The sequence below is a fragment of the Lathamus discolor genome, chromosome Z (genome assembly GCF_037157495.1).
Source record: "Lathamus discolor isolate bLatDis1 chromosome Z, bLatDis1.hap1, whole genome shotgun sequence".
Lineage (NCBI taxonomy): Eukaryota > Metazoa > Chordata > Aves > Psittaciformes > Psittacidae > Lathamus > Lathamus discolor.
Genome location: NC_088909.1, coordinates 95,516,411 through 95,539,228, shown reverse-complemented (window position 1 = coordinate 95,539,228; position 22,818 = coordinate 95,516,411). Strand labels below are relative to the sequence as shown.

Below are 22,818 nucleotides of genomic sequence, written 5' to 3'. Positions count from 1 at the left end.
CTTCTCCTCCTGCAAAACTCTCTGCAAATTTTCCCATTTACTTCTAGGAAGCGAAAAGCAGATTTCAAGGCCTACTTATAAACAGAAATGGAAAACTCACACATTTATTTCCTTTCCTTATGCCAGCAGAACATTTTTATATTGTTTGCTTATATCAAACCCTTGAAATAATCCTGCTAAAAATATATTTAAGTACACTTTGGCAATGACCTTACTGAACTCAAAAGTGTAAGAGTCAAAGAAGCTTTAAGTGTACATAAACTTTTTTGCACATATTACAGATACAAAACAACCCCAATCTAAATAGAAGATTACATGCTTAAAGCATAATACAAGGGCTCAACCTTCAGAAGATATATCGTTAAAGGCCTAAATTTTTAATTGCTCATTTAAAAAAATTCCACATCTTCCTCAAGGGTTTGCTAATAGCTCTTATTGGTGACTCGATACTGAATTATGGGTTATCGATCCTGATCCACTTCTGCAAGGTTGTAACATTTCCTGTGTTGGTGAAGTGTACTCATCTGGGGATTTTGCCAGTCTAAAGAACATACCAAAAGCTGCATTCCAAAGGTGGTTGTGGTTGGTTCTTTTTATGATTTCTTACACTTTAAAAAAATCTTTATAACTTCTACTGATCTTGTCCTATTTCCTGGACACACATTATAACAAAACTATTCTAAAGTTCTTTTAATTTATTCCCCTCTCCCTTTAGAAAAAAACACCTCAAATTATATGCCATTTTCAGTGTTTACCTGAACACAACAAAAAATCAACAAAGAACCACACCACATGCAACTTTCTTCTTACCTCTAGATTCAGGTAGAGTTCAGCTAAGAACAGCACAAAGGCATGAAACTCTTTTTGAGTAGTCTCATCTGCTCTGGTGGCTTCATCCCTGTTTTCATACTCTGCTCGACACCTGTAAAAATTGAGACAAAATCATACATCTGTAAACATCCAAATGTATTTAACATGATACTTACTTAACAGAATGCTAAGAACTTACGAACTACATTGAAACTGTTACATGCTGAATGTTGGCAAGCACAGTTTGTGAAGGAAATGAGAGCACTTCACAAAGACACCATGGACTTGTCTCTTTTTAGATTAATACATGTGATTACATGATGATGTTTCCAAGCGCTGAAACTGGAGACAGCAAAATGAAATAGAGCAAACTACAACATGGAAAAATTAGAAGACAGTTACAGTCTACATATTAGAATATGGGTCCAGGAAGTTTAACGCAGGCAGCCTAATGTCCACAAAAACAGATATTACTGTGAAAGACATATTCCCCTTTCAGGGTGCTGCCCACATTGTCTTAGATACCTTTACACTTACTCAACAAATTCTTTATCTAACCATTTTAAGTGACAGTGATGCCTATTTCACGACACTAAGTTGTGTGGTGATACGCTGGAAGGGACAGACGCCATCCAGAGGGACCCTGACATGCTTTAGAGGCGGGCGAGCACAAACCTCAAGAAGTTCAACAAGGCCAAGTGCGAGTTCCTGCACTTGGCTGGGGCAATTCCAAACATGGATATTGGCTGGGTGCATTCAGAGCAGCCCTGAAGAAAAGGACTTGGGGGTACTGGTGGATGAAAAACTGATTATCAGCTGGCAATGAGTACTAGCAGTCCAGAAAGCCAATCACACCTTGGGCTGCATCAAAAAAAGCGTTACCAGCAAGTCAGAGGAAGTGATTCTCCCCTCAGCTCCACCCTGGTGAGACCCCACCTGCAGCACTATGTCCAGCTCTGGAGCCCCCAACATGAGAAAGATGTGGAGCTGTTGGAGTGAGTCCAGAGGAGGGCCATGATGATGATCGGAGGGCTGGAGCAGCTCTCCTATAAAGACAGGCTGAAAGAGCTGGGATTGTTCAGTCTGGAGAAGAGAAGGCTCCAGGAAGACCTTAGAGCAGCTTCCAGTGCCTAAAAGGGCTGACAAGAAGTCTGGAGAGGGATTTTTTGTAACAGCAAATAGTGATAGGATGAAGGGGAATGGCTTTAAATTGAAAGAGGGTAGACTTAGATTAGACATTAGGAAGAACTCTGCTGTGAGGGTGGTGAGGCCCTGGCACAGGTTGCCCAGAAAAGTTGCGGCTGACCCATCCCTGGCAGTGTTCAAAGCTAGGCTGGACGGGGCTTTGAGCAACCTGTTCTAGTGGAAGGTGTGCCTGCCCATATCAGGGAGGCTGGAACTGGATCATCTTTAAGGTCCCTTCCAAACCAAACCATTCTGTGATTCTATAATCTAAATATAAATACAGAGGATTAAGATAATATGGCTGAGAGGTAATTTTTCTAGTACTCAACAACTGTGCCAAAAACATACAAGCTTGCACAGCAGTTCAAAACCAGAATTAAAAAGTATTTGAGACAAAGAAAAGCCAGACAACTTCTAATGTACTCTCTATGGTTTTGTAGTGAATTAAGAAACACTAAAGAAACTGAAAAATCTACATTTCCTATTTCAGCTGCTTAAAGTAGAAACCTGGGTTGAGAAACAGAAGACGAACTCGCTGTGCTTATACTGTTAGGCTGTTTATCCCCCTTCCCGATTACATCCGTATTAGCAATAAAAACATAAGCAGGGTGCCAAAATGGATGTTATCTATTGGGCTGGCTTTAAAAAAGCCACCAAAAACCTGATAACCCAACCTTAACAGGTTATTTCCTTCAAGTAACAAACATTTTAAAAAAATAAATTCCAAAGATAAAAGTTGTAATTTTGAAGGCAAAAACCCTCATTTTGGGAAGAAGGAAAATGTAAGTATTTTCAGTTTCTCTATGTCCTGGTTTCAGCTGGGATAGAACTGATTTTCTTTCTAGTAGCGGGTACAGTATAGTGCTGTGGTTTGGCTTCAATATGAGAATAATGTTAATAGCACACTGATGCTTTAGTTGTTTTGTGAGTACACTGGAGGACTGAGTGAGTGAGTGGCTGTGTGGCATTTAGCTACCTGTCAGGTTAAACCATGACAGTCCTTTTGGGAGCCAACATGGTGCACAAAGGGTTGACCTAACAACAGATCTGACCACAGTGTGTTAAAATAAATTTGCTATAAGCATTCATTATATTAGTTTAACAGTCATGGGTCACAATATTGATCAATTTTCTCTCAGACTTGCTGTGTGTGTTCTCAGAGTTGTGGTAACACCTTACTTGCTCTACATGTTGCCTGTTGTGATATTTATCAACTCTGGGGGCTGGGTTAAGGTTACCATTTTGCTGTACTTTGTAACACTGGCTCATGACATGATAAAATTGCTGCCTGTGAGATTCATCTGGTCTCACTCAAACTTGCCTCATTTCCGTACTTCGGGAGCCATCTATTGGAATCTATGGCAATTACACCTTTTACCTTTTCTCCTTAGAGAGCCAAATCATTGTGGAAATAACGTTCCTCCATCTTCCCTTTCTCCTGGAGGAGATAACCTTCCTCCATCTTCCTCTTCTTCTCCAGGCGAATTATAATAGCTCAAGAATTTTGAATATTCTAGGGATGTTCAAACCAGCATGATCCTATTGCTATGTCTCCTAAATGTCCTCAAAGTTAAACAACTATTTAAGAATACCACCCAGAGATCTGTCCCGAAGCTAGATAGTCATGAGTGCTGCTTGGGTAGAGTACCTGTTGTAAAAGTATGCCATGTAGTCAAATACTCAAGTACTCAAGAGTTGGGCCACTGAAGAACATCTAAACAGCCAAAAGGCAGATCAGGCTGCTAAGACTGAAGTGGCTCAGGTGGATTTGGACTGTCAACGTAAGGGCAAATTATTTTTAACCCAGTGGGCTCATGCAGACCACCAAGGAAGAGATGCAACATATACACAGGTTCGTGACTGCGGGGCAGATCACACCATGGACACTATTGGACAGGTTACCCATGAATGCGAAACATGCACTGCATTTCAGCAAGCCAACTACTTGGCTTTATTATTATTATTTCTCCTTCAATTTCTGTCTTATTAAATTGTCTTCACAGGTCTCTCCTCCATCCTCCTGAGGGGCAGGGAGAGTAAGCAAGCAGCTGTATCATTTTTAGCTACCTGCTGTCTTCAACCATGACACTCCAGAAGTTACACTCTGGATAAAAGATCATCATAATGCATTGCTGTTGAAGTTTTTCATGATTTTGTTCCTCAACATAGGTGTATCAAGTGAAACTTCTTAAAACAAGAAGCAAGCCTGAAGTTTATAAAGCCAAAAGTCCTTAAAGAGAAAGGCTAATTTCTAAAGACTTCTTAAGTATTACCGTGTACTGCTTCAAATGTCATGCAGTAAGATTTAAAAAGAAATAAAAACTTTTTTTTTTGTCAACTACAAAGTCTAGTCATTCTTAAACTATAAGCCCTCGGAATTCTGTAGAAACTGAAAACTGAAGAAACGTATTCTTCTGGATTTTATGCACCCACTTCACAAAGTCAATTAGCGGATCAATGAATAAACCTTACACAGCAACTCCAGCTGGAAAAGTAATTAAAGGAAAAAAAACAAACCAAAAACCACAATGAAGTCAGTCTTGGCAAGGGTCAAAGGACAAGGACAGTACATACATGTGCATTTACTATACTTTCAAACTTTAGTTGACTAACTTTCCAATTTACCTTGTAATTTGGGATCAGTCTGAGATACTCAGGTCAAAAGAGCCAACAGAACTCCAAATGGAATCCCTTTCTCATATTTTAAAATATTTTAGTATCTTAAACTATATGTTTTTGATACCCAGTATGTACCTGTGCTTTGATAATCTTCTATCTAAACTTCTATTTTATATATGTAGGTCGTTGCACATGATGCTAACAAAGTAAGAAGACAAGTAACCTGAGCAAGTGACAGGCTTAAAATTACATACTGATACTGACCTTTGAAGTAACAGCTGTCGGAAGTTCCCACTTTGTGGACTAATGGTTAGATGGTGAGATAGATAGTTACACAACCGTGCTCCCATGTATGAAAAATTTGGGACAGATGTGGCCTTCCAAAATAAAAGTGGAAAAAAAGAAATTATTCATAAAATCATTATTAGGCTATCAGGAAGTATCTTTAAAAGCTTTTTTGAAAACTACTTAACAATAGCTGATAGGACAACTGAAGAGCAGAAGATTAATAATTACTATTTGTCATGTTAATTTTTGCATCTCATCAACACTTTGCTAAATGCATTCCTGCACTTAAAAAGATACACGTACTGTGATTTTGTAAGAATCTTTAAGAAAACCACTATTATGCTGTGTGTCTCAACTGTGCTTCTTCACTATAACCTACAACCAAAAAGTATCTGAAGGTCACTTACAGACTCTTTATACAAAAAAGAAAATCAACACTGGACATTAAAACATTTTTCCAAGGATACACTCTCTCTCAAGGAACCAGGAGTATATTAAAACAGCAGCAACAACAACAACAAAAAGTCTCCTTCATTCAAAGGGCTGTTTATCCCAGAAACTATTCTTGGCAATAATGAATGCCCAGGGAAAAGGTACAAGAACATGGCAAGTAAAGACAAATACTTTCTCCTGTACACACTCCAGCAATCTGCAGAATAGCAAACTCCTGATTCAGAGGTTAAGACTGTTATCATTACAGTTAATAGCTCTTGATGGGTCTTTTTTTCCAGAACAAGTCATATTACTCTGAACATTTACACTTTTGTCATCTAAAAACAGCTGGCAGCAATGAAATTCTACAAGGTAAGTTATACGCTGTCTGAAAAATATTCTGCTTTAAATACCGTACTTTAAAATTTTAAGAGGTGGAAAAAAGCAATTGAAAATTCAACACTGTTTATTATTCAAACTCTTAGAACTTAATGCAGAACATCCCCTTATTTTGGCAATTTATTACTGTTCAGTTATTTTTAACTATCTTCTAACAACACTTGAATTAGAGATTCTTTCTCAAATACAGCTTCAGTGAAAAGAGGTTCTAGTTTAAGTAACCCCAGAAGCTCTGCCAAAAAGCAAACAGGGTTATCAAGAATTCATTAAACTTCTCCCATGGCTGAATCATCTTTGAACATTCATTTTACATCTTGATCATCTGTCAGCACTACAGCTGTGCTTGCTGCTTCTAACATGCTCAAATAAAAAGCATCTTGCCATTAGCATGTCAATGCATTATATCTAGTTACCTTCTATATGCACTACAGCTAGTTACAGCCAGAGAAAAATGCACTTACTGTAACTGTACTGTGTGCATGAAGTTGCTGGTAAAAACTGAATTGTCTTTGGAAGATACAACATATTTATGTAAGTAAGATAGTAAAATAGAATCTAGTTTCCAGTAAGAGGCATGTGAAATATCTAATGAGCTTTTTGGTGCTTTGGTTCAATTAGTTGCTTGGACTAGAAAAGGTGTCCCCTTTTTTATAAAGGAAAATACATCACTTTAATTTCACTTCTCTCTCCTAACAAAACCCCCAAATCAATCAAGCACACACGCAAATTCTTTGAACCTCATCTGTATTTTCTAAACTTCATCTTCCTAATTACTTGTTCTGCATTTGTGGTTGCATCAAATACTGAAACAATTCAGTTTTAGGTATTATGACCTAATTTTACGTATTATGACTCAGAGACCAAGAAAACCCACCTCTACATCTTCTTAATAACTAGTCATTACTGTGCAGTAACATCTTCCCTGAATTATTGTTGCTGGTAATCTCAGTTTTTTCTCACCTCTTGGTGAAGAAATTTTTCCTAATATCCAGTCGAAGCCTACCCCGTTGCAGCTTGAGGCAGTTACCTCTTATCCTACTGCTTGTTACTCAGTAAGAAAAGACCGGCCACCTCCTGGTTCCATCCTCCTTTCAAATAGCTGTAGAGAGTGAGAAGAACTCCCCTTTGCCTCCTTTTCTCCAGACTGAACACCCCCAGGTCCCTCAGCTGTTCTTCATCACACTTGTGCTCCAGACCCTTCACCAGCTTTGGTGCCCTCTTCTGGACCTGCTCCAGCACCTCAATGTCTCTCTTGCAGTGAGAGGCCCAGAACTGAATGCAGGACTTGAGGTGTGGCCTCACCAGTGCTGAGTACAGGAGGTCTCTAACCATTTCTTCCTGAATTACACAGACTCCAGTCAGCTCCCCGCCTCTGCCATACAGCTCAGGGAGCTGAGCATCCCAAGGATGGCTGGTGTGACTATTGAAGACTGAGGCAAAGGCAACATTAAGTATGTCATCCTTTTACTCATCCTTGGTCACTAGGTTTCCCCTACTATTCAGTAAAGAATGGAGGTTCTCCTTGGCCCTCCTGTTATTGCTAATACATTTGTAAAAATACTTTTTATTATCTTTTATGGCAGTGGCCAGATTTAGTTCCATCTGTGCCTTCCCCTTTCCAATCTTCTCCTTCCATAACCCAACAATACCCTTATATTCCTGATGGAGCAACAGTCCCTTCTACAGTTAACAGATTCTCCTTTTTTCTCCTGAATTCCCACAATATCTCCCTGTTCAGGTAGGCCATTAGATCAGGTTGTTCAAAGGCCCATCCAGCCTAGTCTTGAACATTTCCAGGAATGGGACATCCACAACTTCTCTGGGCAACCTGTGCCAGCTGTAAGATCCTCCTGGAGCAACCTTTTCTCCAGGCTGAACAAAAACATCTCTCTCTGCCTGTCTTCACAGGAGAGGTGCTCTACCCCTCACTGAGTAATAACACTCAATGCTTCTCAGTTGAAGAAGGCACAGCCAACCCTAACACTGGACTTGCTTTTAAACAGGGGGAGAGAGAAAGAGACAACACTGAAGACTTAAATTAAATAAGAGTCTATTTAACTTGTATGAAGTTTAAAATCGGATAAATCCCTCTTTTTCTTCCAATAAAGTTATATGGAATATGATAATCTTTTTAAACTATTGTCCATGTGTTCAAATAAAAGATGGGAAAACAATGCTGCCACACGCAGCACAGATAATCTTACAGATAATCATTCATCTGTTGTGAATTAAATTTGCATCAATTCCGTATGACAGTGAGAAACTTTAGACTCTACAGTTCTGTACCATGATCAATCGGTCCTGCAGCTTCCACATGCCCCAGATTAAAATATTCTGCAAGCATCTGCACTTAAAAGATAAATAAGAGTTTGCATTCTCCAACACAGAATTCAAAAGCAACCAACCCAGAAAAGTGAAAGACACCCAAGGTAATAAACAGCAAGGGCAAGTGTGACTTCATTCTCTGCAACAAGGCAAAAAGACAGTAAAAACAGCTAATTTGCTAACCAACAGATAGCAAACAAGCTGTTTGTTTCAATGGCTCCCCCAATTAGTATGGAGTTCAGCTCAAGGTTGCTGTCCTCATTTCCATAGCCATCAATGGGACTGGACCTAGTTACCATTAGATGAGCTAGCTTTCCCTTCCCTTAGTTATGCTGTTCTGAAATAGGTTCTGAAATAGGTACATTCCAAATGAACAAGAAAGCCTGTCAGTAAAGGACTGTTTCCCAAAGGGTGATGCGCACAGTAGGTATGAATTTAATTTTTAAAAATACCAAGGAATTGAAAGTATCCGAGTAGTATAAGGAACTTGTTTTGCAGGATAGAATAAAAATGTACAACTCTGACACTGCTTAACAGTATACTTCTTCTATCTTTACTATATAAATAAAGCAATCCAAATATAACTCCCTTTAACTCCCTTTAACTGTAATTTCAAATCTCTTATGTGAGCCAGGAGATAAAAATTTATCAACTGTCCAAGTATCCCACACCTGAGCTACCACTTAAATTTGATTTAGCAAAATCTTTCCCTGTATGTTCCACTCTAAAAAGAAAAAATCATTAAACAACTACATAGATAAAATTACATGGCAAATAATACTGGCATGCATACTTTGGACACTAGGTGATAGAGGAATAGTAACAATGTTATAAGACAGAATACACAGTGTACCTGCTGATAGATGAGCTCAACAAGCCCTTGTAAATCTTCACCCGAAGTGACCCAGGCATTCAGTGTTTCAGCAAACTGCTCTATTTCAGTTTCAAAACAAGCTGGTTGGTCAGTGAGGTGATTTAGGAAGTCTTGTACATATTCCACCAAAGTCAGATAGCCATCGTATCTATCTTCAAAGGAAGAATCCTATAAAAGCGAAATAACATACCAAGTATTTAAAAGGAACATAAAATAACATTGTTACACTTACTATATCAAGAAGCAACCATATAACCCTTAGTTGTGAGTCCCTGCAGGCTTAATAGTGATCCTTATCACAGTTTACTTCAGCACTGTTCAGAGAACACAGACCTCAGGGCATCAGAAAGCTCTAGTAGTCCTATGATCTTAACAGCTAGGTAATATTTTTATAGAGATTAGGGTCTCCCAGCAAAACACATCAAAAGACAGATCAAAAGAAATCAAAGAATTTGCTAAGCTAGGTGCAAGATTAACTAAGCAATAAAGTAAGTATATATGGTCAATGGTTCGATGTCCGGCTGGAGACCTGTAACGAGTGGTGTCCCTCAGGGATCGGTGTTGGGACCGGTCTTGTTTAACATCTTCATCGCTGACACGGACAGCGGGAGCGAGTGCGCCCTTAGCAAGTTTGCCGACGACACCAAGCTGTGTGGTCCGGTTGATATGCTGGAGGGAAGGGATGCCATCCAGAGGGACCTTGACATGCTTGTAAGGTGGGCTGATGCCAACCTTATGAAGTTCAACCATGACAAGTGCAAGGTCCTACACCTGGGTCGGAGCAATCCCAAGCACAGCTACAGCCTGGGCAAAGAAGAGATTCAGAGCGGCCCTGCGGAGAAGGACTTGGGGGTGCTGGTCGATGAGAAAATGAACATGAGCCGGCTTCAGTGTGTGCTCGCAGCCCAGAAAGCCAACCGTATCCTGGGCTGCATCAAAAGGAGCGTGACCAGCACGTTGAAGGAGGTGATCCTGCCCCTCTACTCTGCTCTTGTGAGACCTCACCTGGAGTATTGTGTGCAGTTCTGGTGTCCTCAACATAAAAAGGACATGGAACTGTTGGAACAAGTCCAGAGGAGGGCCACGAGGAAGATCAGGGACTGGAGCACCTCCCGTATGAAGACAGGTTGAGGAAGTTGGGGCTGTTCAGCCTGGAGAAGAGAAGGCTGCGTGGAGACCTCATAGCAGCCTTCCAGTACCTGAAGGGGGCCTATAGGGATGCTGGGGAGGGACTCTTCGTCAGGGACCGTAGTGACAGGACAAGGGGTAACGGGTTAAAACTTAAACAGGGGAAGTTTAGATTGGATATAAGGAGGAATTTCTTTCCTGTTAGGGTGGTGAGACACTGGAATCGGTTGCCCTGGGGGGTTGTGAGTGCTCCATCCCTGGCAGTGCCCAAGGCCAGGTTGGATGAAGCCTTGGGTGAGATGGTTTAGTGTGAGGTGTCCTTGCCCATGGCTGGGGGGTTGGAACTAGATGATCTTGAGGTCCTTTCCAACCATAACTGTTCTATGATTCTATGATTCTATGTTAAGACTAAAACTAATAGAGGCTCAACACCCATTCCTGATGTGCAGACAGTGCTGCATATATACGAAATGTCGAAGGAAAAATAATTGGAAACTTGAAACAAAGTATGTTGGGCTTAAGCAAAGTGTATAGTGCTTCAAAACATGCAGAATGGCAAGAAAATACAGAAATACAACAAATGCAGACTAGCGCCACCATGTAAAAAGTATTTTTTAAAGTCAGTGAATTTTCATCTCTTGACAATGGATGAAAGACTACAAAACATGAAATGAAACTATTCAAATGGCACTGCATTAATTTGCAGCTATTGAGGTTAAAAACCAGACAGTAAACACAACTACTCCCTAAAGGGGAGATGAGCTTGCACAATACCACTTTATCAGTGTTTACACTCCTGCTGATGGACAGAAGGCTGTCAATTTTGTTCATTCAGAAATGAAAGTACGTAACGGTATCTGAAGTCAATACTGTTCTGGAGTATTATGATGCTAGCATAGGAGGGGAACAGCAAAGTAAGCAGGATACTTTGTGATGTCACTAGTAATAACAGTACAAATAATTTACTTTGTCACACTATACAAAAGATGGTGAAAAGCATTCTTACACAGATTTCAGAAGTGCAAGCACGAGCCTGAAAAGGGACTGCTAAAGAAATGACATCATTAGTTATTCAAGACATAAGGGTAACACAAAATATCAGGCTAGTTAACAAGAAAAAGGTTTAAAATGTATGAACTGTAAAGAAAAAAATTATCTAAGAATATTAGTGAACTAACAATTTTCTTCATGTAGTGGACATAAATACATTGCCAAGGATTATAAGTACACTCTCCTTTTTCCCACCACTTCTCCCTTATTGAAGGGATGTAATTTACTTTCTGTCTTCAAAACACCTCAGTCTCTCCTCTACTGTGAAGCAACATGGATCTGTGAAAGATTTTTATTTGGACATGAACTGTACAGAAAGACAGACAGACATTGCTGACAATCAAGTACTTACATTAATTTCACGACCTGTGAAGAATGCGTGGGGAAAAACGCAGACCTTCCAAAATTTTTCAAAGATCCGCGTCATAAGGGTATACAACTTGAACCAGGGGGAGACATATCAATGTAATAAAAGAAAAAACTAGAAAGATTTCCTACTATGTTTAATTAAGTAGAATATTTGTCTTTAGCATTATTCACTGTACAAAGTTACACAATATTGCCCACAAGAAACTGAAAGAAAAGGGTTTATGGAAATGGTGGCAAATTGTTATTACCATAAGGATATTTCAACAACCTGGCCCAAGTTAATTTTATTTTCAGTTGGGAAAGGGAGTCAAGGAACTTTCAGTTGGAAAAGACCTCTGAAGCATCCTACAGTTCTAATAGGTTGGAGCTTACAAAGCCAAAGAATAAAGGTTAACAGGCCTATGTGTAATTTGCTAAATGCTCTATTTTGCTAAAGGAAATCAAATTTTATTAGGAAATTTCAAGTACCCCAGGAAAAGTTCTGTACAATAAACTTCAACTATTTTGTTCCACAGAACTATGACATTATAGTGCAACAACTAGAGCTTAGTCATATACAAATGAACTGGCATTTCTCCAAACAACCTGTTCAAAAACTCTCCAGCCAGGTTGCAGAGAATGCTATTGCTGCAGCTAGTATAAAGAAGCTGCTCCTTCTGACAGCCATCAGGTTGTTAGGAGATCCTCATTCAGCAGAGAGGAAGGTATCTTCCTCTCATCCTTACTTGACAGGAATTCAATCTTGGAGGAGAATGTCCTTCTGGAAGGAGCCCCAATATCATTTGGTATACCAGAGTCCCTGTATTCATACTCCTCTTCCCATTTTGTAATTAAATGGCTAAACACAGAGGCTCTGTACCACATTAATCTACCTGTACTAACTACGTAAATCCAAATGGAATTGAGGTTTTAGTAACTATGCCAGCAAACAGAACCAATAGGAGAAAAAATGAATAATTCAGACATTATAATAAAGTTGTATATTGCTAAATAAGTAATACTTCATACTTTAAAAATAATAATGTTTAGCCCAGTAACTTCTAGACATAAACCACTCATGTTTGTCACTGGCAGGTTTTAACAAGAGAAGACAGCACTGAGTACTATATCAAACAAAGAAAAGCAAAGCAAATCCCTCCTATTATTTTTATTAATTAGCTAACAGGAAGCTATAAGTTTACAAATTCATGATTCAAAGCCATGAAAGTCAAATAGAAATTTTCCACTAATTTCAACGATTTCTCAGTCAAGCCAACACTGTCTAATCCTTCTCCTTTATGCTTGATAGCTATAGGATGGGATCCTGGATTATTCACAACAAAAGACTGACCAATTTAAAGATAATGGATTTGCCTCTTTTTGGCTAAGAGATGATTTGCTTCTCTTCTGCCTCTGCTTCTACTAAGAGTCAATTAATGAGTTTCAAAAAAACAACAGTGAAAAAGCTCAGTAGGTACTAAAACTCTTCTGATTTACATAAAGGTAACAAAAAGGAAGATATATGAGCCAAGTCTGCTCTTGTGCTCAGTTTCTGCACATGTGCTAATTAACACCTTCCTATACCTGGTAGGTATTCACAACATTTCTTCCACTTAGGAACTTCGTCACTGAATCCTTCATTCGATTTCTCTTCAGACTCTTAGGAACAAGCTTTTTTCCCTTTCAGATTATATGCACTTAACAAGTTCACAATAAATTTATTGCGAACTTAAGTACAAATGATGTACAGTGAAAATGGAATTCACCATAGTGATAAACAACGATTAACAACATCACTTGGAAAAACGAGACTGTGTGTAAGCAATACATTCCTTACTAATTACCTTAACCTTAGAAGCAGAGCTAAAGGACTGATAAAAGAAGAACACCTGCACCAGACAGTGCCAAACACAAAGTGAATACTAGAAAAACAAGTGGTCAACAAGAGAGGGCAGTAGCTGGGTGAAAGCAAAGGTGGCACAGGAAGATTGCTGACTGACTCAATTCAGGACCCAAAAAGCTTGCTGTCTCCCCACCCCCCTTCACAAACCATGCATGCTAAAATAAAATACTAATTAATAATATATTTGGTAACTTTTGACCAATGATAAGTAATTTCTTTGTTCTCTGAAATGTATATATTTGATGTACACAAAACTAAGGTGCGCTAGCTTTGTGGAGCTTCCACCTAGCACCCTATTTTGCAAAACAGCTGACAATAAAACACCTTGAGTCTGAGTATATATAGTCATTCTGCACACCAGGTAAGAATTCCACTTCTGGGACAACACAAAGACTGTTGCATATACAAAATCACCTTGCCATGCTGTATGAAGGAAAGAGGCACTCTCCTGCTTGGCTAAACATATAAAACCAGCACTGAGGCTGCTTAACCTCCTTTTTTTGAAATGAAATGAAGTAAAAACCAAAGCCAGATCAAATGGTAATGGTGGGATTCCACCTAAGATGATACAAATCTCAAAGTGAAGACATCATTGTGCCTTTCTGATAGAGTGACAGCCATGTTATCATACACTTGTGCCAGAGAACAAGTCTGACATTTCCAACTATCAATTCAAACCTAAATCTAGTCACCAATTCTACTGTAGAATTCCACAAGTTCTGACTGGACCGACCTCTGTATGGAAACAGATAATTCCATGGGTGTCTTTATTACCTAAAGTCCTCATAAAGTTTTTCTGAAAACTCTAGTATGCCTTGTGTGCTGCACCCCTTACACTGTCTTCACAGGGAACTGATAGTTTTGAGTATCAGAACTAACTGGAAGTGATCAAATAATCTCATACACAAATGTGATATGGACATGCACAATAATTACTATAATGCACAATTAAACAAGAAATCTGTCACTTTTTCTAAAACAATAAATGCCTAATAGCAAAACCACTGTATTTTAGATGAGAAATGGAGCTTTCAGATGTAAAAATTCCAGGGAATGTTATAAATTAAAGCTAAAAGATATTAATTTTAAGTCAGAAAAGCAGAATTTTCTCAAAACTTTTTTGATTCAAATTTTAAAACTCATGATCAAAATCTATGTAATAATGAAGTGTGCTAAATTTCTTATTTTTATTGGAAGTGAAATTAATTCAGCCATTAAAATTAAAAAAACCCCAAAACAACCAAACCAAAAACACGCCAAAAAAAAAAAGAAAAAAGAAAAAAGAAAAAAAAAGGCCAAAACCACCAAAAAACTTTGTAATAGTGAAGCACAAACATCCGAAACACCACTATTAAGGCCCCTGCAACATACTTACAAATACATGTTCTAGGTTTTGCCTAGCATTTTAACAGGTATTTTAAATAATAGATGAGTCACATATTCCTACAACGTATTCCTACAACACAGCAACCAGGAACTTCTATATGCCTGCGTGTTTTCACAAAAGAGCTGAAAAGCAACACTGGTGTCCTCAAAACTTTGTAACTGTAAGCATGCACTATGTATGCCAACCCAAATGGCAGGTTTTTTGGCCTTGAAACTGAAATCCTTTACTTATAGAAAACACATAACATATATTGGGAAAAAATAGTTATTTTCCCCCTAGATTACCCAATTCACTGAAGCATGTTTGTGTTGGCGTTTCGTTAGCAGCTGTATATCGGCTATGGGATTCTATTATGCAGGACAGTAATTCTATTCAGTAAGCTGGCAAAGCTGGTAACATTAAGATAACATCAATTTCACTGGTGAGGAAAAGACTATAAATCCAAGCCACCACATTTAGCATTCAAATCAAGTATTTTTCTAGAAGTTATTAAAAATCTATATGTTTCTATAAATTGTTTGGGGATTTTCTGTGGTTTTTTTTTTAATTTTTTTATATCACTTGAGCGTATTTGTAAAAGTCATTGTTTCCACCTGTTTATGTGCAATACCAGAATTTGGCTGCTTGCACAAAAGATATTCCAAGAATTCACATACATCTTTACTGAAGCAGTAACATGGAAGCCAACAGAGTACAAAATAAAAAGTACCAACTTTTATTACGTGATGCATCTACAACATTGATCTGAAATCACCATTAACCTGGCTGTAAATGTATTAGGTTTGTGGGCAGGTAACTGCTAGGAATGAGCCTAATCCTACTTTTCTGCCCTTTGGTGATACAATACCACTTTTAAGGAAGGAATTAAAAGTCACGGTCAATCATACCCATTGTACAATAAATTTCAAAAAGGTAAAGTCTGTGCTTGTAAAAGCTGAAGGTCAAACTTTCTCTCACACTTGCTTCAAAAACTGTGAAATCTGCATAAACGTGTACCTAAGCCTTTACTTAAAATCCAGTGCAGATATAACTACAACAGAGGTAGCTGCTAAAAAGATGTAATCAATGCTTGGTAAAATCCACAAGTAACATCGTTATCTGAAAGAAGCTTTAGCAAAATATCTCATGCTAAAGGCTCTCACATACACCATAATATTCACCCACTATCACTTAACATTCTGACTGTGACTCCTGAGGTTATCATCAGAGTTTCTGGAATCTCTTCAGCAAATGAAGCATTCAAGACACCTGATTAAACAAGATTTCAGGAAAATGTTAACTTGAATACAAGCAAATTGGCATATACTAAGAAAAGAAAATAAACACTCACCACAAAGTTCTGATTGAAGTTCTGGACATATCCTGATGGATAAAACTCAGGTGCTTTAACAGACAAGTTTGATCTTATCACAGGAGCTGCAGCCACCTGAGGTTCAGCCATTTCTGGTTCAGAATCAAGAACTGAAACTTTATCTTGTGATCCAGATGGAATCCCTGTCTGCGGCAGGTGCTCTGAAAAATTTTTGTTAAAAGCTTTTCTTAGAATTTACTAAATTAGTATGTATTCACACTGAGTACACACATAATACATACTTGTTATTTAAAATATACTTTTACTATAAAAATACTTTCAAGTTTACTTCAAATATATTGGGTTTTTTTCTTAAACATGGATAAAGTTTTTACTTTAGCAAACTCTAGATGTCCTTCTACCTCACAGAAAATAACCACAATGTTCATGTGAAAAGAACATTTAAAAAAAAAAAAAAGGAGAGAGAAAGAAAAAAAAAGAAAAAAGAGCTCTCTCCTCTCCCATGAAAACATGCTTTCGAAGAGAGCTAACCTGAGAAACTAGCAAATCTGCTTATGGTATGCTTGCTCACCTTGTGGGTTTTCCATACTTTTTAGATAGAAATTCAAGACTTTGAAGTTCAGTTATTGGAAGACATGACTAATTTTTAACAACACTAATTTTTACCAGAATTCTCAAAGGCACTTAAGTGTTTTTCTCATACATTGTTGCAAAAAACCCCCACAACTAAGCAACCAATCAACAATGCAAGAGTGCTTTTAAAACAGTATTTCCCAAGAGTTCCAAATGTATCTTTATAGATTAGCTCCTACCTTTATTGAAAATGGAACCTGATACCTACCTGAAAAAGCTAACCAGCAAACAATGCTTTGTATTACTGTTAGATTGTGTTTATTTTCTGGCAAACCTTTAGGCTGGTGTTCTTCAATAAGAGGAAGGCTGAAACCATCTGCTGTCAGTTTAACAGATGGATAAAACGCACACACAGATGTGAGGGCCCAGAAAGGGGGGAAGTGGACAAAGAGGTGTTGTGAGTGGCTGCAGTGCCACATCACACCTTTACCTGGCCATAGGCCCATAACCCAGAAACATGATCACTCTTCTAAGGAAAGGTGCAGATGCCCCCACGCAGCTCTCTTCGGTGTCATGCCGAGAGGAGCCCGGCGGGTGGCTGGGGTGCACAGCGCGCTGGTCCTCAGGCCGCGGTGACTCCTCCGCCCCTAGGTATGGGGGTGCGAAAAATCACGCGTCCCCGAGCTTGGGCCGCGGGGAGGTGAGGCGAGGCGAACCCCCATGGCTCCAGTCTCAGCGGGATGGCGAATGGAGGGACAAGTGAAGCAGGAAAAGCATGCTGCAGGCACAGGAGTGGAGCGCGGCAGGCTGCAGGGAGCTGCTCCCCTACGCCTTCGACACCGGGGCCTCGGGAGGGGCAAGGAGGGGGCCGCTGCGCCTGTACCTGCGATTCCGGTGCCCAGAGGCGCAGTCTTCGGAGGCCGCAGCGATTCCTGCTGCGGGAAGAGGCCGCCCGCTTGGTGCTGCCGCTCGTCGGCTGAGCCTGAGCTGTCTGAACCGCTTCCCCCAAGGGGGGCCCCATGGCCGCTCTCCGGCGCTCCCGCACCACCGGGGACAGCACTGCCTTCCCAGCCCGCACCTCGGCGTCGGCCGGCACCCGGAGTTCGGTCGAAAACATCCGACATGCTCACGCTGGGGCGGCTCAAGCGCTTCTGGGAGGCAGCCGGCGAACGGCGTGGGGGCGGAACAGGGAGAGGGGCAGGGCGGCCGCTGAGTCCCGCCTTGCCGCGGCCCGAGCCCTTCACTTTCAGTTTCACCCCCACCCCACCGCCACGATGGTCGCGGACCAGCGCGGCTGACGGCGCCCCCTCGCGGCACTTGTCATGCCTGTCGCCATAGCAACCCCGGCGCAGGGATAGCAGCTTGACCGGGCCCGGGCGAGTGTCGCCCAGCTCGGCTGCCGCGGCCGAGCAGAGGCTGTACCGGACGCGAGGACAACCTCGCCTGTCCGCAGCTGATGGGTCTGCACCCCCCGCCATAGCACGGGATCGCTTTCCAGCGGGCTGCGGGTGTCAGCAGCCGGTTCCGGGGCCGCACCTCGTCACGCCTCCTGCGCAGCAGGGAAGCTTGGGCACGGCATTTCCCACAAAACAGTATGTTCTTGTGATTGTTCCCCTGCAGGAACACACAGCGCGAGGTGACCCCACCGGCACCAAGACTGCTGCTACACGTAGCAGAAGACCTGTAGCTACACTATGCACATACAGGCAGAGGAGAGGCGTTTGTGTGCACAGCTGCAGCCTGAATTCTACACTTCAGCCTCTAACATGGCAACATGATTGTACGGCTAGAGTCACTTCATATGAATGTGCTTATTCAAAATAATGTATTTTCATGCATAATTGTGCATGACATGGTAACAAACTCTATTCTGATTTAACTTTTTAAACCTTCCACACCAACAGGAACTAACTGGAGGAGCCAGTTATCTGTGTAATGCATTTTGCAAATATTAACTAATATTTCCTAATATTTTGCTAATATCAACCCACATTAACTGTGGGTGACTCAGTTTAAAGTGCCTGCTCACAATTTAATTCACCTATTCCTGTTCAGTTTTAGCCCAGAGCCTTACTCTACTCACTGTGCAAACTCCACCACACCACAATATGCTTTCAGGATGAGGCAGGTAATGGACACACAGGGTGCCAGAACACACCACAGCTAGTACTGACCCCACAAAGGTGCTCTGTCCCTTCCACAGCCAAAGCCAAAGCCTGAGGTGGGGTCAGGTCAAACTGTTCATCGTTCGTGAGGGGGTGAAAAATACACACATATGTGAAACATTATAAAAAAAAAAAAACCCAAACAAACAGAATAGCCCTGTCTTGTATTAAAAAAAAAAAAGAAATAAAAAAAAAATGGATTGTAATATGGTGCCTTTAGGAGTTATGTTCCTATTTGGTTTATTACTACATTTTACCATTTTTAATTATTACTGGGGTGTTGGTGTAGGGTGTAAAATATTTGTGACTTCCACAAGGCATGAATTGGTCTGATTTTTGGTGAGAGACAGGCTTGGCCAGACAGTAAAGGTGACAGAGCTGAAGTTCATTATGCTCATGGGAAAACTGTTCCTAGGCAACCGCTACTGAAAGCCAGACTGGTAAACTAACAGATCTACACACTGCAAAGGAAATGAGAGCAACAGTAGGAGGTTTTGATGAGACAAAAAAATACTGGAATACTTCCCTTGTGTAAACAATTCACAAAACCAGATCTAAGCAGCATTACCAACCCTTTAAAGATCACAAATTAGGTACTAAAATAACTAAATGGAATATATTCAGTAGTGTTGTGTTATTTCAGCTCCACTTTTAAAGCCCGTATTTGTGACCTCGTGTCACTTCTGCAGACTTCACCTTACCAGGAGGAGAATGAAAAGCTTCCATTAATGTGAAAAAAGAAGCCGAGATTCTCAACCACTGGTCTTAGGCTCCTGAGGCTTTAAAGGAAAACCATCATTATACTCTGGCATCACTTTTTAATACACCAATCTTTTGAAAAAGCAAACACCATTCTTTAAGGTATACACCTATTGAGGAATTAAATGTTACTGAACAAGTAACTTTTCATCTGTGATCATAAATGTGAATTCTTCTTAAGATATTTCTATATTATTGTAATTCAAAGTCTGTTTGGCAACTGCTTACCATTTAGAGTGGACTGTGATACCAGATCCATCTTTTCGTCAGAGATGTAGTACTGGAGGTTGTATGAAAGCAGTTGTGTTTGGCTGGGAATCTGATTTCTCTTCCCTGTTGTATACACCTAAACCAAAAATTAAAAAAAAAAAGGAATTTTTCAGGCAATTAAATCCAAAATTACAATACCCAAAATACTACCTACAATAGCCAACCCTTTTAGACAATGCTTAAAATTCTGCTTAGAATGTTCTGGCCTGAGTAACTGCCAGTAACTTCAATCCTGTGATACCAAACAGCAGAAGACCCAAGATGGCTACGCTAGTGAGATACCCAATGACGGATGAAAACTTTTACCAAATGCTGCTATTACTTACAAATATCCATTTGTAAGGAGTTACCTGTTTTGTCCTAAGTGTGAGACCTAATAGTCTATCACTTAATTTTGAAGCAATATTGTACACACCTGCAATGCCTGGTGCTGAGAAACCACAAACTGCAACTTTGTCACTAATCAGAACACAAACACTTTATTTTTTTTTCTTTTTATGCTCACAACGTATTTATAATTAGAAAAAATGGAAAGGGCTAGTTCTACCTTTTAAAACTGAATATATAATTAATAATTGGTATTTTGCTGATCCCTATTATATTGATAAGGCATGGCATTGCACTACTTAGGGGTTACTGAGCCTGAAACATAGAGCACCCATATTAGTACATAAGGTGTAACCCTAACTGGAATCTTTCCCACATATTTATTTAAAAGCACAGTAGTCCCCTGAACATCTAGCAGCAGGGTATCCTATATAATTACTCTCAGAGAAACATGTTTTCAGAATCATGAACTTCACTTCTAGTCATAAGTCATTGGTTTTGAGGCTGTATGACACTTCTGGCAATGCATGTTTTGCAGGAACAGTTACACTGATGTAAATAAAGCCTAGCACCTAGAAACCACAGACTGTGTGAAGTAAGACAAGACACGCAGGCAACGGGCAAGCTGTCATCTGTAAAGTTCCTGCTTAATAGCATGCTCTCTTCATTGATTCATGTATTATTTATGCAGTTGCCAGAGTTCCTCTGTTTCTGTTATCCTCCCACATTGTATCTACCACTCTAACGCAGACGCCAGCTCGCTGCTGTATTACACGTCAAGAAATAACAATAATAAAGAATATATCACCTGTACGTCGTGGTGCTTGTCCGCAAGAAACCAGCCACGTTTCAGACACCTTCTTCGCTCGCCGCTGCCTCGACCTTCGCCTCTTCGCCCCAGTCACCGGCGGCCTGCCACGGCTGAGGGGCGCGCCCGCCTGCTGCCAGCGCCCAACACCTTCGGCCTCCACCAACGGCTGCGACGGCTTCAGCCCGTGCCGCGGTACCTCAGCTTCCTTCGGGAAACGCCTCGCCAGCGCCGCAGCACAGTCCCGAAGGCAGGGCCAGCGGGCGGAGCCAGCCCTCAGCCGCGCGCCGCCGGCGGCACGCAAAGCACCACGTGACAGGCAGCCCCCGCCACACCCCTCCAGCTCGGGGACCGCCCCGACCAATGCGCTCCCCTCACTCCTTCCGGGTTGGCGGCCAGCGCATCCCCCGCGCCCCCTCCACACAGTCCCGTCCCGGCCCGCCCCGCCCCGCCCCTCCCGCCCCACCCCGCCCCACCCCGCCCCGCGCTGGGGCTGCCGCGCCGCCTCGACCCAAGGTCGGTTGGTGCAGCGGCGGGGCCGGCGCTGGCGGTGTTGCTGGTGGGTGTCTGGCGGGCTAGGGGCGGTGGCACCGCTGCTTTCTCGCGGCTTGGCCGGGGGCTGGCCGTTGCTGAGGGGGGGCTGCGGTGTCTCTTTCTCGCAGCGCCCGGGAGCCGCGGGAAGGAAGGGCGGGAGAGAGGAAGGAAAGACGTGCGGGAGGGCGGGCGCGTAGCGTTGAGGCAGGTAGCGCGGAAAGGGGCCTGCGGGCGGGCTGCGGGCAGGGAGCGTGGCAGTGGCGGCTGCGGGCCTCCCGCCGCGCGCGATAGCCGTTGTGCCGGGGGGGAGGGGGCGGGGGGCGAGCCGTCTGCCCAACTAAGGTCTGTCAGTGGCCGTGGCTATAAATGGTAGCGGGAACAAAACGGGGGCTCTGTGCCGTGGGCAGGGCCGGTGGGGGAGCGCTGATACCTCGCTGTGGGGAGGGACGGGACTGCGCGTGAGCCCGGGCTGGGTGTAGGGCGAGGAGCCCTTGCATCCGTCAGCAGCCAGTACCCGCCTGCTGGAGACGGCACCCCAGCTCCCCTGCCCTCTGCCCCGCTTGTCCCGGTCCGAGTGCCTGCTCTGGAATGTGTCCGGAGCGCCCGTGAGATGCTGTCCCACAGCGGGTAACTGTTCTGGGAACTCTGGTAGGGGTTCGAATTGTTTGGCTCTGTGACGCGCAGGAAGTTTACACGTGTCAAAGATTCTGGTTTACAGGGATGGTGTGAGGAGAATGCAGGCTTTGAGCACAGAAATGCGATTTCTAGGTCAACCCTGCTATGGTCTTGTTACTTTAGTTCGATAGTTGCCTCAGTTAAAAAGAAAGTTCTAGGTAGGAAGGGGGGAAATGATCGTCTCATGGCTACTGGCAGGACTTAGGCTGCTGAGTTTACATACCTTCTGTCTTGTATCATTAATAATTCTTGCTTTGTTTTTATGTGTGCAGCCTGAATTCCATAGGTGGCAAGGAGTCTGCTGTGCGGTCTGGGCACAATGGCGAGCCTTCTGCGCACTGCTGTTAGTGGGTGCTCTGCGCTTGTTTTCAGCAGTGTCTTACCACCTAATGTGCATTCTGCAAAGATGCCACAATTGCGAATGTTTAGAAACCACAGGATGCTCGCGACTCAGGCAGTTCTAAAGCCAGGTAAATTGATTACACTGTTGTAAATAATATTTTATTTTAAAACATGGAGATAGATTTTTCTTTCAGATATGCATTAGTACATGAGAGACTTAAAAAGAGCGCCTTTAAATCATGTCAGCAGCATGCTTGGGTCAGATGTAGTACAATTTTATGCTGGTTTTAAAGGGGTTGTGTGAA

General features: G+C 41.7%; 2 protein-coding genes across 4 annotated transcripts in view; one reads left to right on the top strand and one right to left on the bottom strand.

Moving 5' to 3' along the window:
* Positions 1-21,278, bottom strand: part of PAIP1 (poly(A) binding protein interacting protein 1) — a 29,103-nt gene extending 7,825 nt beyond the window's left edge. Inside the window, exons 1-6 of one of the 2 annotated variants that reach the window (XM_065661374.1) lie at positions 20,963-21,278; positions 19,786-19,903; positions 16,079-16,260; positions 8,912-9,100; positions 4,879-4,991; positions 811-922 (exon numbers count right to left, since the gene is read on the bottom strand). In XM_065661374.1, coding sequence (XP_065517446.1) covers positions 811-922; positions 4,879-4,991; positions 8,912-9,100; positions 16,079-16,260; positions 19,786-19,816 — 627 coding nt within the window. In that variant the 5' untranslated portion in view covers positions 19,817-19,903; positions 20,963-21,278. Of the gene's footprint in view, positions 1-810; positions 923-4,878; positions 4,992-8,911; positions 9,101-16,078; positions 16,261-17,516; positions 17,856-19,785; positions 19,904-20,962 lie in introns of those variants that run through there. The other variant, XM_065661373.1, reaches the window with a different exon arrangement.
* Positions 21,279-21,435: 157 nt separating this feature from the next.
* NNT (nicotinamide nucleotide transhydrogenase) overlaps positions 21,436-22,818 on the top strand; it is a 53,925-nt gene continuing 52,542 nt past the window's right edge. Inside the window, exons 1-2 of one of the 2 annotated variants that reach the window (XM_065661959.1) lie at positions 21,436-21,521; positions 22,444-22,641. In XM_065661959.1, the coding sequence (XP_065518031.1) occupies positions 22,491-22,641 (151 nt within the window). In that variant the 5' untranslated portion in view covers positions 21,436-21,521; positions 22,444-22,490. Of the gene's footprint in view, positions 21,522-21,969; positions 22,124-22,443; positions 22,642-22,818 lie in introns of those variants that run through there. The other variant, XM_065661961.1, reaches the window with a different exon arrangement.